Source organism: Amblyomma mixtum, chromosome 5 (assembly GCF_055824585.1).
Source record: "Amblyomma mixtum isolate Tamu chromosome 5, ASM5582458v1, whole genome shotgun sequence".
NCBI lineage: Eukaryota > Metazoa > Arthropoda > Arachnida > Ixodida > Ixodidae > Amblyomma > Amblyomma mixtum.
In genome coordinates, this window is record NC_143016.1 from 42276874 (window position 1) to 42290722 (window position 13849).

The 13849-nt window shown below is 45.5% G+C and overlaps 1 protein-coding gene across 2 annotated transcripts in view; it reads right to left on the reverse strand.

The window, feature by feature from the left end:
* The window catches only part of LOC149341905 (oxysterol-binding protein-related protein 9-like), a 49573-nt gene extending 36341 nt beyond the window's left edge, over nt 1–13232 (reverse strand). Inside the window, exons 1-10 of one of the 2 annotated variants that reach the window (XM_089544200.1) lie at nt 13004–13231; nt 12792–12842; nt 12650–12728; nt 12423–12508; nt 12115–12219; nt 7631–7708; nt 6985–7035; nt 6846–6924; nt 6365–6457; nt 403–508 (exon numbers count right to left, since the gene is read on the reverse strand). In XM_089544200.1, the coding sequence (XP_089400326.1) occupies nt 403–508; nt 6365–6457; nt 6846–6924; nt 6985–7035; nt 7631–7708; nt 12115–12219; nt 12423–12508; nt 12650–12728; nt 12792–12842; nt 13004–13186 (911 nt within the window). In that variant the 5' untranslated portion in view covers nt 13187–13231. Of the gene's footprint in view, nt 1–402; nt 509–6364; nt 6458–6845; nt 6925–6984; nt 7036–7630; nt 7709–12114; nt 12220–12422; nt 12509–12649; nt 12729–12791; nt 12843–13003 lie in introns of both variants that reach the window. The other variant, XM_089544201.1, reaches the window with a different exon arrangement.
* Nucleotides 13233–13849: the final 617 nt, after the last annotated feature.

A 13849-nucleotide genomic window follows, 5' to 3' on the forward strand; every position in this document is an offset into this window, starting at 1 on the left:
TCCGGGTCCCGCCGAGTCCGAAAAATCGGTCGGCGACTGTACTTCTATGCTAGTTATAGTAGAATACAACTTAAAAAAAAACAGCAGTTGCTAACACTGGGCCGCGGTCCACGGCTTCTTGTATTACTCCGCTGGCCAGTCGCGACAGTAGACGAAATCAGTTTTTTAATGTTTGACTATATCAAACTATCCACATATCAAAATTCTAAAGCTCATAGCCTTTTTCTTGTGATAAGCTTTTTGTTTAGGTAACCAGAATGCTTAATCAGCAGACTATTTTTTCATCGTGGAGGAATTCTGTGCGCAGAGGCTGCATGTGGGCGGAGCTTCACTGCAGACTTAAGTTGTATCTGACTATAGTTGAGGCCAGCTTGCCAGTGTTCAGTCAGCGAGCACACTCACAGTGGCTGGGGCATGGGGTGCGAGGGAGGCACGTGTTCCGTCTCCTCCTGAGTGTCAAAGAAGAACTCCTCGTCTTCGTCGTCACTCGAGTAGGACACCGGTGGTACTGGGTTTGTGGCAAGAAGAGAGACCGCGATGCACAAACCTGCTTCGTCACTGCACTGCCAAACCAAGACAAAGTTAAAGGTGCTCTAAACCATCACTGGACCAATGCCGTTTGTTGAAAACAAAATGCACCACTGCCAGCTTCCCTGCAAGAAGGAAGAGACTGCAGAGGCTTAGCTCATATACATGTGTGCCACAGCAAAGAACGGTCAGCCAAGCGTCAGGAGTGTTCCACATGCTGCACCCTGCTTAACACACAACACCTTTCCTTTCTTCATAACCTCCTTGCTGAGACACACCAGATGTGGTAAAAAAATTTTGGCAGCATTTTGCAACAGGTGTTTTTGTGATGCAGTAGAAGAGCACAAAGTTTTAGGAGAGGTACTGTCGCACAGTATGACTTTGGATGTGTATGTACAGCAACTAGTCAAAAAGCTCTCTTCCGCTGTCGGCTGACCTTGAGACATTTTTCCAACTAATATTAAACTTCAAGTTCTTCACTCAATCTTTTGGTACCACATTAACTAATGCACGTCAATTTGGGCTACGACTACAAAAAAAAAAACAACTATACTACACTGGCTTGAAAAGAAGGTTGTTTGCTGCATTGCTAATGTTTCACACTGTCACCAGACTCATGATCTGTTCGCTCAATTCAAGTTAGTATACAGCAAATTTACAATTACAGTCTACTATACCTGCTGCACCTTTCAAGCGTATGTTACCAGCAGTTCCTGAAGAAACTGTGTACTCTTACATTTCACACTTGGACACATCGAACCAGGTCATCTGAGGAATGGTTTATGCTGCGGCAACACACAAATTACCTTCTGCAAACATTAACGCACAATGCACCATTTCTGCTAAACAAGCTCAAAACACATTTTTATGGTTCCATTATCCTAACTCGTATAGCATGCCGTGACATATTTGTTTCTGGGTAATTTTCTTTGAACTCAGTTTTGATTCTGTTGTGGAAATTGTGTGATTGGACATACGCAGTGAGTGTATTGCTAGCCTTCTCATCGGGACCTCACCCTTTTTAGTACTAATTCCATTCATTTGTAGCGCAGTTTTACTGTTATGCCGATTGTTTTCTTTTTTCTAGCTAAATTATGCTGATGAATAGAGCACATATATTCTATTGCAATATCCACTTGTAGTTCAACTATTGTATTGTGTATGTAAGGTCACTGTATGTATTCTATTGCAATTTTCACTTGTATTTGAACCACTGTACTGTGTTTGTAAAGTCGCTGCTGCCAAAATGGCTCCCTGACCTTGTCAAGCTGTATTCACATCTGTTTGCCAGGGAAGCCATCAACATTGTACCAATGTTGGAAAATAAATCTGATTTGATTGATATGAAAATAAAAGCTCCTGTCCAGCCAACACATACTGCACTTCACAGTCCAAACGAACACATTCTCTGATAAAGCTACAACGATAATGTCTTGGATGTATCAAGAACCTTTCTTCTCATTACTGTGTGGTACTGGTGCAGTGTTTAGGGGAATCCTCCAAGGTGAAGTATTTGTAATAAGGGAGTAACTATACTTATCAGCATCCACAGAAACTGCGTATTTGACGTAAAACTCGAGTAGATTTGTACTTAAGGGAGTAATTACTCATTAGCAACCACCCAAGCGCACTCATATGACTACAAAGGAAAGCTGTGCAGCTTCGACAGAAACATCGTAGTTAAACAAAAACTCACGAGTTTTTCTCTGACTGTGAAGCGTCTGTGAAAGCTGTGCAGCTTTCTTTTATAGCTGTATGGCTGCACTTGGGTGGATGCTAATGAGTAACAGTTCCCTTATCATAGAGCAGTAAGTTTAAGTTAAGGCTCCTTCATTGCGGCTGCCAATGGCTAGCCTCCGCCGAGCACAACAGTGATGTGACAACACTTAAAGGGGCTCTGAAAGGGCTCCAAATAAAGGTGTGGTATGCCTAGGATGTTAGAGGACACCGCTTCATAAATATCCTCCAGAGAGAATTTTAGTGCGTTTTTTTGTGGAACCTGAGTAATCTGTAGTCTAAATTTGAATTTACGAGTCTTCGTGCCTTTCTCTCTCCTCTCGTCACTTTTTGCACGCTGAAATGACAGTGTTCCTCTGTCGGCCCCACCCACTTGGTCACTCTCCGCCCGCTGCTGACGAGCGCAAGAGGAGGGGGCAGAGCTTCCGGCTGCAGCAGCCAGCAACCAATGACAGCCCTCCGCTGCTGACGTAACGAGCACTGCATGACAAGCTGTGCGCGGATTCGGGCAAAAGCTCGGCACTGCAGTTCGCCGCGAAGTGTGGAGACTTGAACTTTTAAAAATATATTGTAAATGATTGTTTGCTTTTGAGGTCCTGTACGCGGCATGAACATCAGTTCCTGTACTCTACATAACGCAAGCGTATTATTGGCAACCTCAAACACCCTTTTCAGGGACCCTTTAAAGGAATCCCTTAAAGGCTTATGCTACAAAATTAGTCATGGTAAGGTGCATGCAAATCAAAGCCAGCACACTTGCCAGGTCAGCTTCCATCATTATGATCAGCCTAACTACACCCACTGCACAACCCACAAGACACAATTAACCCTGTCCTATACAGCTGTGGCCCGCTTTATCCCCACAAACTTCCTAAGCATTCCCGCAAAGGTTAGCTTTAATCATATCTAAATGCACTGCACAGAACAGGGCAACTGATGGTGCAGACAAGTAGCTCAAGTGACTATGATGCTACAGAAGAATCTTGATGATGCGAATATCACAATATTGCAAAAAAACTCATATCATCCGAAATTTCGTATCATTAAAGACAAGCAAAACCCGTATGCAGAAGCGTGAAAAATGCCTTCACGCAGATCTGCTTACAGTTGACGTGACTGACTGGCCACATGGCTGCATCTCACTACCTGTGCTGCACACAGCCCGAATGGGTGGCGATCATGAAGTTGGTGATGGGCCATGTGCCATAGCTCACTGCTCACGGTGCATGCTGCATAACTAGTGACTGCGGTGTCGGCAATGTATGCGCCGCGCACAAGGCACGCTCTTCTGCGCCACTACGGAAGATACGAACAAAGAGTGTCCGGAACATCCCAAATTCTACATATTGTACACAATGCAGTCCGGCTGGGAAATTTTGCGAATTTGTATCCTCCTGAAATTCGTATCAACTTGTTCACATCACTGAGATTCTACTTATGTTCTGTCAGAATAGAAGCTTCAGCCTGTTGGGAGGCAGTCCAGGACTTGCAAATCCATTGATTCATCACTCTGCTATGCTAAAATAGAAAAATAAAATTACGCCTTCCACACCATCTCACCATCTTCTAACCTGAAGCTTTCCATTCATTCAGAATTCGCATAAGATAACAAAAGAAAGAAAAGGATATCCAAGTGTGTTTACACAAGCCTCTGTCTTCTTCTATTTTGTAGTCTGTTATCCTATTAGGTCAGTTACACAAGAATGTACGAATGAAGGAGAACATACAGTGATGAATACAGCACTCGTCGGCCTGCCTTTGACATTTGCTATTTTAAGCATAGCTGCCATTCGGCGGTGGCTGAGAACCATACGAGGACTGTTTGGTAAGTATGGCATAAATAACAGAGGTGGCACCACAAATCACTTTTCTTCCAGGCGGCGGGTATGGAGCGGCCTTCACATGACATCAGAGCTAGTTTCTGCTGGCACCAACAGTTAGCAAGCTTCTGACAGCTATTTAAAGGGTGCTCTGCAGCGATTCCCACCAAAATAAAAAAGAAAAGAAAAAAAATCGCACAGTGATCAAACATTTGTTTTTAACATTGGAAGTCTGCTCAAATTAAAGCAGACTTGCATGAAGTCCATGGAGACTTTGCGCTATCGTTGAAGACCATTTTCTACTGGATTAAAGAATTTCAACGTGCCAAGCTTCAACTAAAGATGAACCATTTCCTTTATGTCCAGTGGAAGTCACCACACGAAAAATGGCATCAAAAATCCATTGTATTTTTATGAAAGGTCACCTAGAGAAAGTATGTGAGATAGCTTAGATTACAGGCATCTCCTAAGATAGACCACACAATATCCTTCATGAAAATTGATAGATGAATGAGCTATGCATGCGATGGGTGCTGCAACTGCTGATGATCGCGTCATGGCAGACATTGCTAAGCAGTGTTTATCGATGCTTGCTTGTAATCCACAGGACTTTTGGCATCGATTTGTAACAGACGAGATGTGGGTACACCATTACACAACAGTCTAAACAGCAGTGAAAGCAGTAAACAGGCCCTGGTGAAAGTGCTACAGAAAAAGTGGAGACTGTTTCTGTCAGCAGGAAAGGAGATGGCCACTCTTTTTGGATTCGCAAGAAATAATTTTTATAGACTACTTTAAAAAAAAGGGCAATACAATGACAGGACCATATTGTGCAACACTTCTTGATCGACTGAAAGAAGAATTGCACACTACACGGACAAGACTAGCCCACAAAAAAATTATTTCAACAAGACAATGCTCTGCCCAATACGTTTACAATCAAGCCCACTTATAACAATATTGAAGTGCCATGGAAATACCATTGTTATAACCAATAATTGTTATAACAGGGTTGTGCTGAAACATAGAAAAGATGACAAACTTCAGAGCATTTATTGACAGTAAATACCCGGAGGGGTTTGATTGTTCTAATGCCTGTAAAAGCTCGTTAATTTGAACCTCAGGGGACCGGAAAAATGTTCACCATTCACCGATGACCAAAGCACTGCCATCACTGCACCGGTGGGAGCTTCGCATACCTCCATGTCACAGGAATCAAGCTGGCTTTCCGGGATTGATTCTCACAGGAAATTCAAGAAGCATGCAGAACTGAGGGTGCGGTGACAGCTGACAAGAGAAAAACCATGCTGGCTGCATGTACGCGCACTGCACCGACTGATTGGGAGTAGGCATAGTGCGCCTAGCCAATGCAGCAATGTAGCAGCTCGCCTGACGCGATGACACCTGCCCCTGGGACACGTGAAAATTGTGAAGTGGGGACCGTGGGGAAGTTAGCGAAGAACAGGGGAAGATGGGACAACGTACGCGCTGCCAGTGCCAGTAGTAGCTAAGAGTGTAAAAACAAAGAAAAACGCATCTGCGCATTTTTTTCTGCGAGCGGCGCACCCCTCAGAAACGTTAACAATGGATTGCTCCGCCAAGGCTCCCTCCATGCTCCCTACTTTCTTCTCTGCATGGGCCTTTCGCTCAGGGGAATGCATTCACAGGTTCTTTTGCTTTCGTGGCGTCGCTGCGCCGGCTTAGTCCATTGGTCAACCCCACACGCGCACGCTTTTGTGTTGTAAGCATGGTTTTGCTGGCGTGGTTGTAGCACTTCCTTGTTTTTTTTTTTTTCTATAATGGTTGACACTCAATTCTTAGATTTAATTGTTATACCCAATTATGCGCCTTGACAGCATTGCCATAAGCAGTTTATTTTACCATAGAACACATGGTAAAGCTGATGGTGCCACGACTGATCATTGTTATATCCGATATATTGCTATAACCAGTATTGTTATAAGTGGGCCTGACTGTAGTCTAGATTCGGCCCCATGCAACTTCTTCCTGATCCCAAACTTGAATAATTAGCTGGGTGGGAAAATGTTTTCATCACATTAAGAGGTAACCAGCGCTGTGAATGACTACTTTCAGGGCCTTGAGACGGGATAAAAAGAATCGGAGCATCATTGGACAAAGTGTGTGGAACTGAAGCGGGACTGTATTGAAAAATAAAAAAAATTTTCTCAAACCAAAGTATCTTTATTTTACCATGCGTATCGAACGACCCTCTCACCACTAGCTGAGACAGACAAAATGAGGACACCAACAGGACTCACCTTTAGAGTCCGAGCCGCCACTTTCCCGGCCTGCAACGCTCAGGGCCCTGGGGGCTTCGAGGGCTTGGACGCCCGCTGTGGACGCAGCATCATCTGCACGGTGGACAGCACTTGACTGCAAACAGTGGCTCTTCTTCAAGCAGATTAGTGCGGGCTGGCCTAAGCAAGGACACGGAAAATTAACGACTCTGAAGGAACCTCTTCCCTTTACATATTTCTCATCACTAGTGCTACAAACCACTGAAGTAGGATGGGCCACGACAAGTGAGAAAATGAGAAAAAAGCTGGGATAACCACTTCACTTGTGTATTATACCACACATGCTAAGTAATTTTCCTATTTGTTAAGCAGCATTACAGTTTCTTTTTTTTAACAATACCAATTGAACTGAAAGTTATTAAAGCCAAGCTGCAAACCATTGAGGATGGCACTCTCATGGGAATGAGGAGGAACCGTGAAGGAAATGATCTCCGAACCATACCTCGAGTTCTTAATGGAGCAGGTCGGTCTTCAGTTCCCCTACGCTGTGGGTAGACTCCATTCACAGGCTGAGCTGTGTTCTGCCAAACACGAGGGGACATTACAAAACTGGTTTCAAGCACAGTCAGACTACAACTTACCTTAGCAATCTGTAGCAACACAATGGTGTGCTTGACCGTTTCCAACAGGGCCTGCCGCAAAAAAACAGTGACTTAGTTTTCCTGACCACAGGCTGGCAAGAGAATTGGCAGCTGAGAAAACCCAACACCACACTGTTATACATCTGAAAAGCAAATGCTTCCACCCCATGACAACAGAGCTCCACACTTGCATTTCGTGACAGTGCTACAAAATCGCAACGCCAAACTAGTTTCAGAACGGAATTAGCTCTCGTTATACTCGGAAGTATTCACAACATAGCGCGAGAAAAATAGGGCAAAATTAAGGCAAAAAGGTAACAAAAAAAAAAAGGCTCCACGAAGTTTCATTTTAAAGTGACAGAGAGGTGCATTCTTAAATTCGAAGTTAATTATGTTACGGACCGAGTACATCAGAAGAAAATAGCAATGTGCGCGAGCAAAACGCACAGAACCTACACCTTAGATTACCCAAATCGCAGGTATAACGTAAGCGGCGTAAACCCAGAATTTGCTGTCGGCTAGAGAGCGTAGTTACCAAACACACGAGTGAAGAAAAGTTGCGACGGGAAGAGGCACCGGCAAGTGTACGCGATACACGAGAAAGGTTTTGGCTCCGAACGGAAACGCATGCGGGCTGCGCACTCACGTTGGCATTGCTGCCGATTCCAGACAGTTGTTGCCTTTCGCGCGGGTCAGCAACCTTCTCGATGCTGTACTCCAGGTCCTGTCGGGGCAGGAACAAACAGAATGCCACGATCACGGCCTACGGAAACAGTCGCCCGACCGCGGCGGTCCGGCTCCAGCTGGCAACAGATCGGCGGTCGTGCGGAGAAGCCGCCGTGCCACGGACGCGTGGACAAGTGCTCGGCGACCGCTTGTGGCACAGCAGCGACCTTGATCGCCGATTCAGCCGCGGTGGCCCTCGTAGTGCGCGCGGAACGACGCCACGAGAAGCATAAGCGGGCGGCACACCAGCGCGTGTGCAGAACACATCCCCGCTAGCATGCCGCTAGCCGAGGACGGGCCCCATCGGCCCACCATCCTTCATTTCCGCGCAGGAACAATTGCGTCCCCCCATTGGTTCATTTCGTCACGTGGCGGCGCATAGGCACGGCTCTATCTTTTAAACGGAGCAGACGCCCAAGCATTTCCGTGGGCTCGCTCCGCGTTCGCGCGCATCCAAATGTCGCTCTGCAACGACGTAAGCGAACACTATCGACAAAAACGCAAGCCAGCCCCGGTCTTCAACCAGCACGCGCCCCAAAGTTTTCCTCACATCTGCCACTAATTGATCACTTCCTGCGTGTAAACAATCCGGAACCGACCTTGCGTCAGCGCCACGAGGATGGGAAGTAGCGCTGGTGTCGATCCGAAACCAAAACTACACCCAAAGTGCATCGATGCAATCGCTCCGGTCGATACCACAACCATTTTTACCACTGCTTACACAACACCCACAATGACGCCCAAATGCTGCTCAAAGTTGGTGGTAAAAATTTAATGTGGCACGACGCAATGCCCACTATATTTCCGCGCCATTTTACATTGGGCATTTTTTATATCGAAATGGTCAAAATGTTTCAGGTCCAGCAATCTCCGCGCTTCTATTTTAATTTATTCCTTTGAGTCACCAAAAATAATCTCAGAACGAACAAAAAAAAATGGCTCGCTCCAAGCAATAAATGCTCAATAGGACGCCATTCATCTCTGAACAGGAACAAGAGAGTGAGCAGCAGCTGCACGGTCAGGTCGTAAATACTGTTCCCGCCATTGTCCTGGAACGCAGTTAACTGATGTTCTTTGGTGCATAAAACTGCGCGCATCATCCTGCATACAGCCTCGTACCAGATATGCTTTCCCTTTTTTTCCCCCCATTTTGCTGCCAGGGACGAGTAACCCCAGGTGATCGAAATTTCCGGAGCCCTTCACTACGGCGTCTCTCATAGCCTGAGTTGCTTTGGGACGTTAAACCCCATAAACCAACCAACCAAATGAGCATGTTAAACCTTCGCATGGTACACACAATTGGTGCTTTGGATAAGGTAATACAAGACAGACGATGCAAGCACCCAATTAAGCCAGTGAAAACTGGGGAGTGAGCTTTAATGCCAGAATTTCATAACCAAGCATACAACTGCAATTCAGCACTGGATGACGTGGTATACACCGCTGTATTCCCAATCTGACAGATTTGTGTGAATCTAGAACAACCAGCACAAACCAGCGAAAGCCTCCACAATAGTGAAGCTTACCTTGCCAGCCTGCATTTACAGCATCATCAAACTAACCAGCCCTAGAACGAAGCTTTGAGCCACAAACGCCACAGAAAAAAGCACTGCTCTGCTCTCCAAGACAAAACCACGCTGCCTTCGGCACTCATGGATGGCTGCTGACAGTTATCTTTCTATGGCAGTCTTAACAGCAGGTATATTGCATTGTGGAAAGAAGAAAGAGACTGATAACATAGATAAGGCATCTCCTGTGTGCACAAATGTGCCAATGTCCCTTTGTCAGTGTGCCTGTGCCTACTACAGCCCCTCCCCCACCCCCAAATCACCAACAAGCAACAAAAACGCCAACAGCTACACTCGCTCCTTTCGTTTTCCACAAGTATGCTTCATATTAGGTCGACATGCGTAGAAAGTTGAGTACTGCACAAATGCTCTTCCCAGCAAAGGGAGAAGCATCTGTGACAACTTGCACTGGATGGTTCTCTGACTTCATACCATTCACAGCGCAAGTAAACAGACACATAGACACAATGTTGTGTCCATGTGTCTATTCTCCACAAGTCTGATTGTGCTGCAAACAGCAAGGCAACAAGAGGAGTAATTTTGAAGTGGGTGCACAACAGCACTGTATTACAATCATAAACTGAACCTGGTATTGTCATGACTACAATGAAAGCAGTGAAACTCCCGTGAAAAAAAAAAAAGCCTTAGGCTGTGAAAAGTACACTTGCCATGATTACATCAGTGGCTTACAGCTATGAAATTAAGCATAACAGTTGTGGCTCAGAAGACTTTTACCATAGCTAATAGATTCAACTACACGATGCCTAATCCTTACAACATTTCTTATAACATAACATGGCACCAAGAAAGTGCAAGGTGAGTGATACCAGCGGAGAATGAAAACAAATTCTGTTAGAGCTTTCCCTGAAAGGCTGGATTCGCATCATTTAGAGCACCTTACAAAGACATCATAATAAACAGGCACAGTGCCGCAGTGGCAGTCATGCTTTAAGGGCCCTGAAATGATCTGACGGTCAAATGCTAATACAACAAATAGGAAGGGGTAGTTTTTGCGAGTATTTGAGTCCAGTTTAAAATCTTTGCGTGGGCCCTATAATTTACAAATAATTAAGAAAATTGCTGTTCACAACTGATAAGGGCAGCACCTCGCTGCACATTCTTAGACGCCCCTCCCCCACTGCACTAGAGAGGGGAATCTGGGCCAGCCTTCTCATTCGCCGTGCCCAAGTGTCCTGGGCGAGATGGGGAGCGACTGATTGTGGTCTGGACTGGCTTTTCTTTTTTTTGTGTGTGTGTGCTGTGCAGCGTGTACGAGTTGAGGAGCAAAGAGGGGGAGCATCATTTCTAATCGCCCACATCTTCAGTGTTAATGATTCTAGTTTTAAAATTTTAACTATTTTAACTATTACTTTTAAGCTTATCGCTTCTGCTGTATCACATGAAAATCCCAAAACTGAACATTTTTCAGTCAAGCGATAAACATCCTATAGCAACAGAGGGTGAAATTTTGCAACTCAAGACATTTTTAGTGGCCATAATTTCCATTCACATTAAATGGAAATTGCAAAAACAGTTTGGTTTATTATAAAAGTTAGCTTCTGACTGAAACTTTATTAGCAGGATGAAAAAAAATTGGATGCAGACTGAAAGATGTAAATTAAATTCACATAACTCCATGCAGTGCTTTCAGTCAAAATTATCAGCTGAAAGCTGTCCCATTTAAGCAATCCCTGTGAACAGGCAAACTGGCAACGATATCAATACAACTAAATGTTTACCATCATTACTGGAGCTTGACTTGGTGACTCACCATAGGGATAGACAAACAGCATAAACTTCCTTCCAGAAAGGAGTTCAAGGTCCTTAAACAAAGTACGATGAATTGCATGTGTGCTTAAACAACTTTTTCTTTTTTTAACACAAAAGACAATCCAGTCAAGCCACTGTCAGCATGATTCATGACTTTATCTGCGGTGTTACTCCAGAAACCTGCAGGGCAAGGTCTGGTGGTGCTGCAATAGAACCTCATTGTTCTGCTTACGGCATGCTGGTTATGCAAATGCCCACCAAAGACGGCATGAAGAAGAAAATTAAATGTATTCTGCTATTGCATCATAACAGTTGTTCAGGAGTGTCTCCAGTGTTGACTCACGTTTTTTTTTCACTTATAAAAAAATAAAAGCCCTGGAATATGGCCTGGTGGTCACTCAGAATCTTCTGTGGCATATTTTACAACATACAGCCATCATTAAAATTCTCTTTGGTCTTCCTTTCAGAGAGGCTGAATTTTCATGTATGGACAGAGAGTGGTGGTGGTGATCTGATTTTAATGGCACAAGGGCAGTTTGGCTTTGGAGTGCCACGACTCATGTGTTTGGCCTGCACGAAAAAAATTTGAAGACCTGTTTTCCCCAGGAAGCAGAGCACCAAGCTTAGATAAAGAAAAGCTTTTAGCGCAAAACGACTAAGAAAGGACGGGGATAGAACACAGACACAAAGGAGCGCTCCTTTGTGTCTGTGTTCTGTCCCCGGCCTTTCTTAGCCGTTTTACGCTAAAAGCTTTTCTTTACCAAGATGAACCAACTCGCCCAGCAGAATGTGTTACTGAAGCTAAGATAAAGCCTGTATCCATTAAAAAACAGCTGGTTACCCTGTGACACTGCGGACTGAACCCTGAACAGACAGCAGTAAAGTTTACTGTCAATTAAATGGACATCTTTAACATCTAATATAACCATTCATAGCAACTGATTTATTTTATCATCCACCCCTATTGGAATAGCCTCATCCTGACAATAGCTTCATATCTACTGCAGGAACAACACCTGTTAAGCACCATCAATCTAAGATGCCAGCAAAAAACCATGTCACCTACCCTGATCTGCTCAATGAGAAGCTGCAGGTAGGAGTCTGCTTCTGTCAGCTTGGTGTCAAAGTTGTGCTGTGTTGGGGCGACAATACCTGTTTGATCCCACAGACGCTGGAAGGACAGAAGTACTGCATGAAAAGTAAGCTCCTGGCTTCTGAAAACAGTTTATGTATGCTGTCTGAAGCTGGAAGTGCCATGCAGTTCTGCGCTTAACATATTACGCAAGGTGCTCAACTAAATTCACGATATTATTCTGATCAGCCTGAGCAGAGATGAAAGGTTTCAACGACACCAGTCCTTTGGCGGGCACTTACAGTGTTCGGTTGGCGTTGTAACGTATGCCTCAGGATCGTATCCTCCAGCGCACGCACCCACCGCTCTCGCTCCTCTGCGTCGCGCGCTGCGACACATCCGAAACATGACACTCCTTTACGACGGGCGCTCGACGTCCCGGCTCGCTCCCGGAGCGACAGTTCGGGTTACTCGCGAGCGGAAAAGTAATGACACGTGCCACATTCTTCGCGCGAAGTCCGCCGCTCACCTTGGAAGTGAAAGATCTTGCGGTCCACGCGAATTGTGAAAGTGCTGTCGTCCTCATCGTCGATTCCTATGACTGCTCCCTGCGTTATTCCCGCACATCAGAGGAGCCCGGAAAATGATACATTACTCAAACAACGCTTTACCTGAAGTCGCACGCAGCCACGCCTGGCTCCCCGGGCCATGTTTTCCTTGGACTGAAACCGCGAGCACGACGTTTTAGAGCGTTTAAAGGAAGAAACGATAAGCAATGGTCAAAAGCGGTAGTGCGTTGCTACGGCCCCCTAAAGCATGCAACTACGCCCAGAGTTACGCAACAGTCAATGTGGCCATGACGACAGCAAAAAGCGGTACGTACGGTGTAGTAGGACAACAGGCCTGCGTTGTCGTCCAGTACAAACCACCGATACTGCCAGCCTTTCATGACGTTTGTCCATTTGCTCAGGGGTCCCTCGACACTTGAAGCAGCCATGTTCACCTGCCGACCATGGCACCCATGGTTGCGAGGCGGTTCGTCCGACATACCGCACAAGAGGCTCATCACGCCCACTATGCTCACTACGCAAAATGAACGGACTCTCTGATCACTCGCGGAAAGATAATAAACCTATAGAGCCCTTGTGCTCAGCAATTGGATTGCCTCTGCGGTGTTTGTGTTTGATGTTATCTCACCCGAGCATTTCAAGGCTACACCCACTTTCATGCAGTTTCGGTTTCGATTGGCTTTGATACGCTCTCATCTGGGTTGTTTGCTTTGGTTTAAACGCGACAGCGTGCTGCAGCGCTTCCAGGGTACAGTGGGATAACAGTGGGAGTCCATGGAACGCCATCGTCCGTTCAGCGCGACGCCTTGCCCCCGTTGGAACCAGCTTTGAACGCAACGAATTTTTGAGGAGAGGAAATCTCAATAATTGTCTCACATCTAGGTGGACAACCGAAACCCCACCGTAAGGAGAGGGAGGTTGGTGGGAGTGAAAGAAGACAGAGAGAGAAAGAGGTGCCGTAATGAAGGAAACGAAAATTGGATTTGAGGAAAGGAAGTGCACTAACTGTCTCACACATCACGGTGGGCACCCGTAGCCCTGATTATAAGTCGCCGGTTTGAATTCCTGCCGCAATGATTGAAACGCTGAATGGATAGATGGATGGAAACAACTTTATTACACCAAAAAAAAAAAATCTTCCAGGGTGTTCCCTTAGTGGT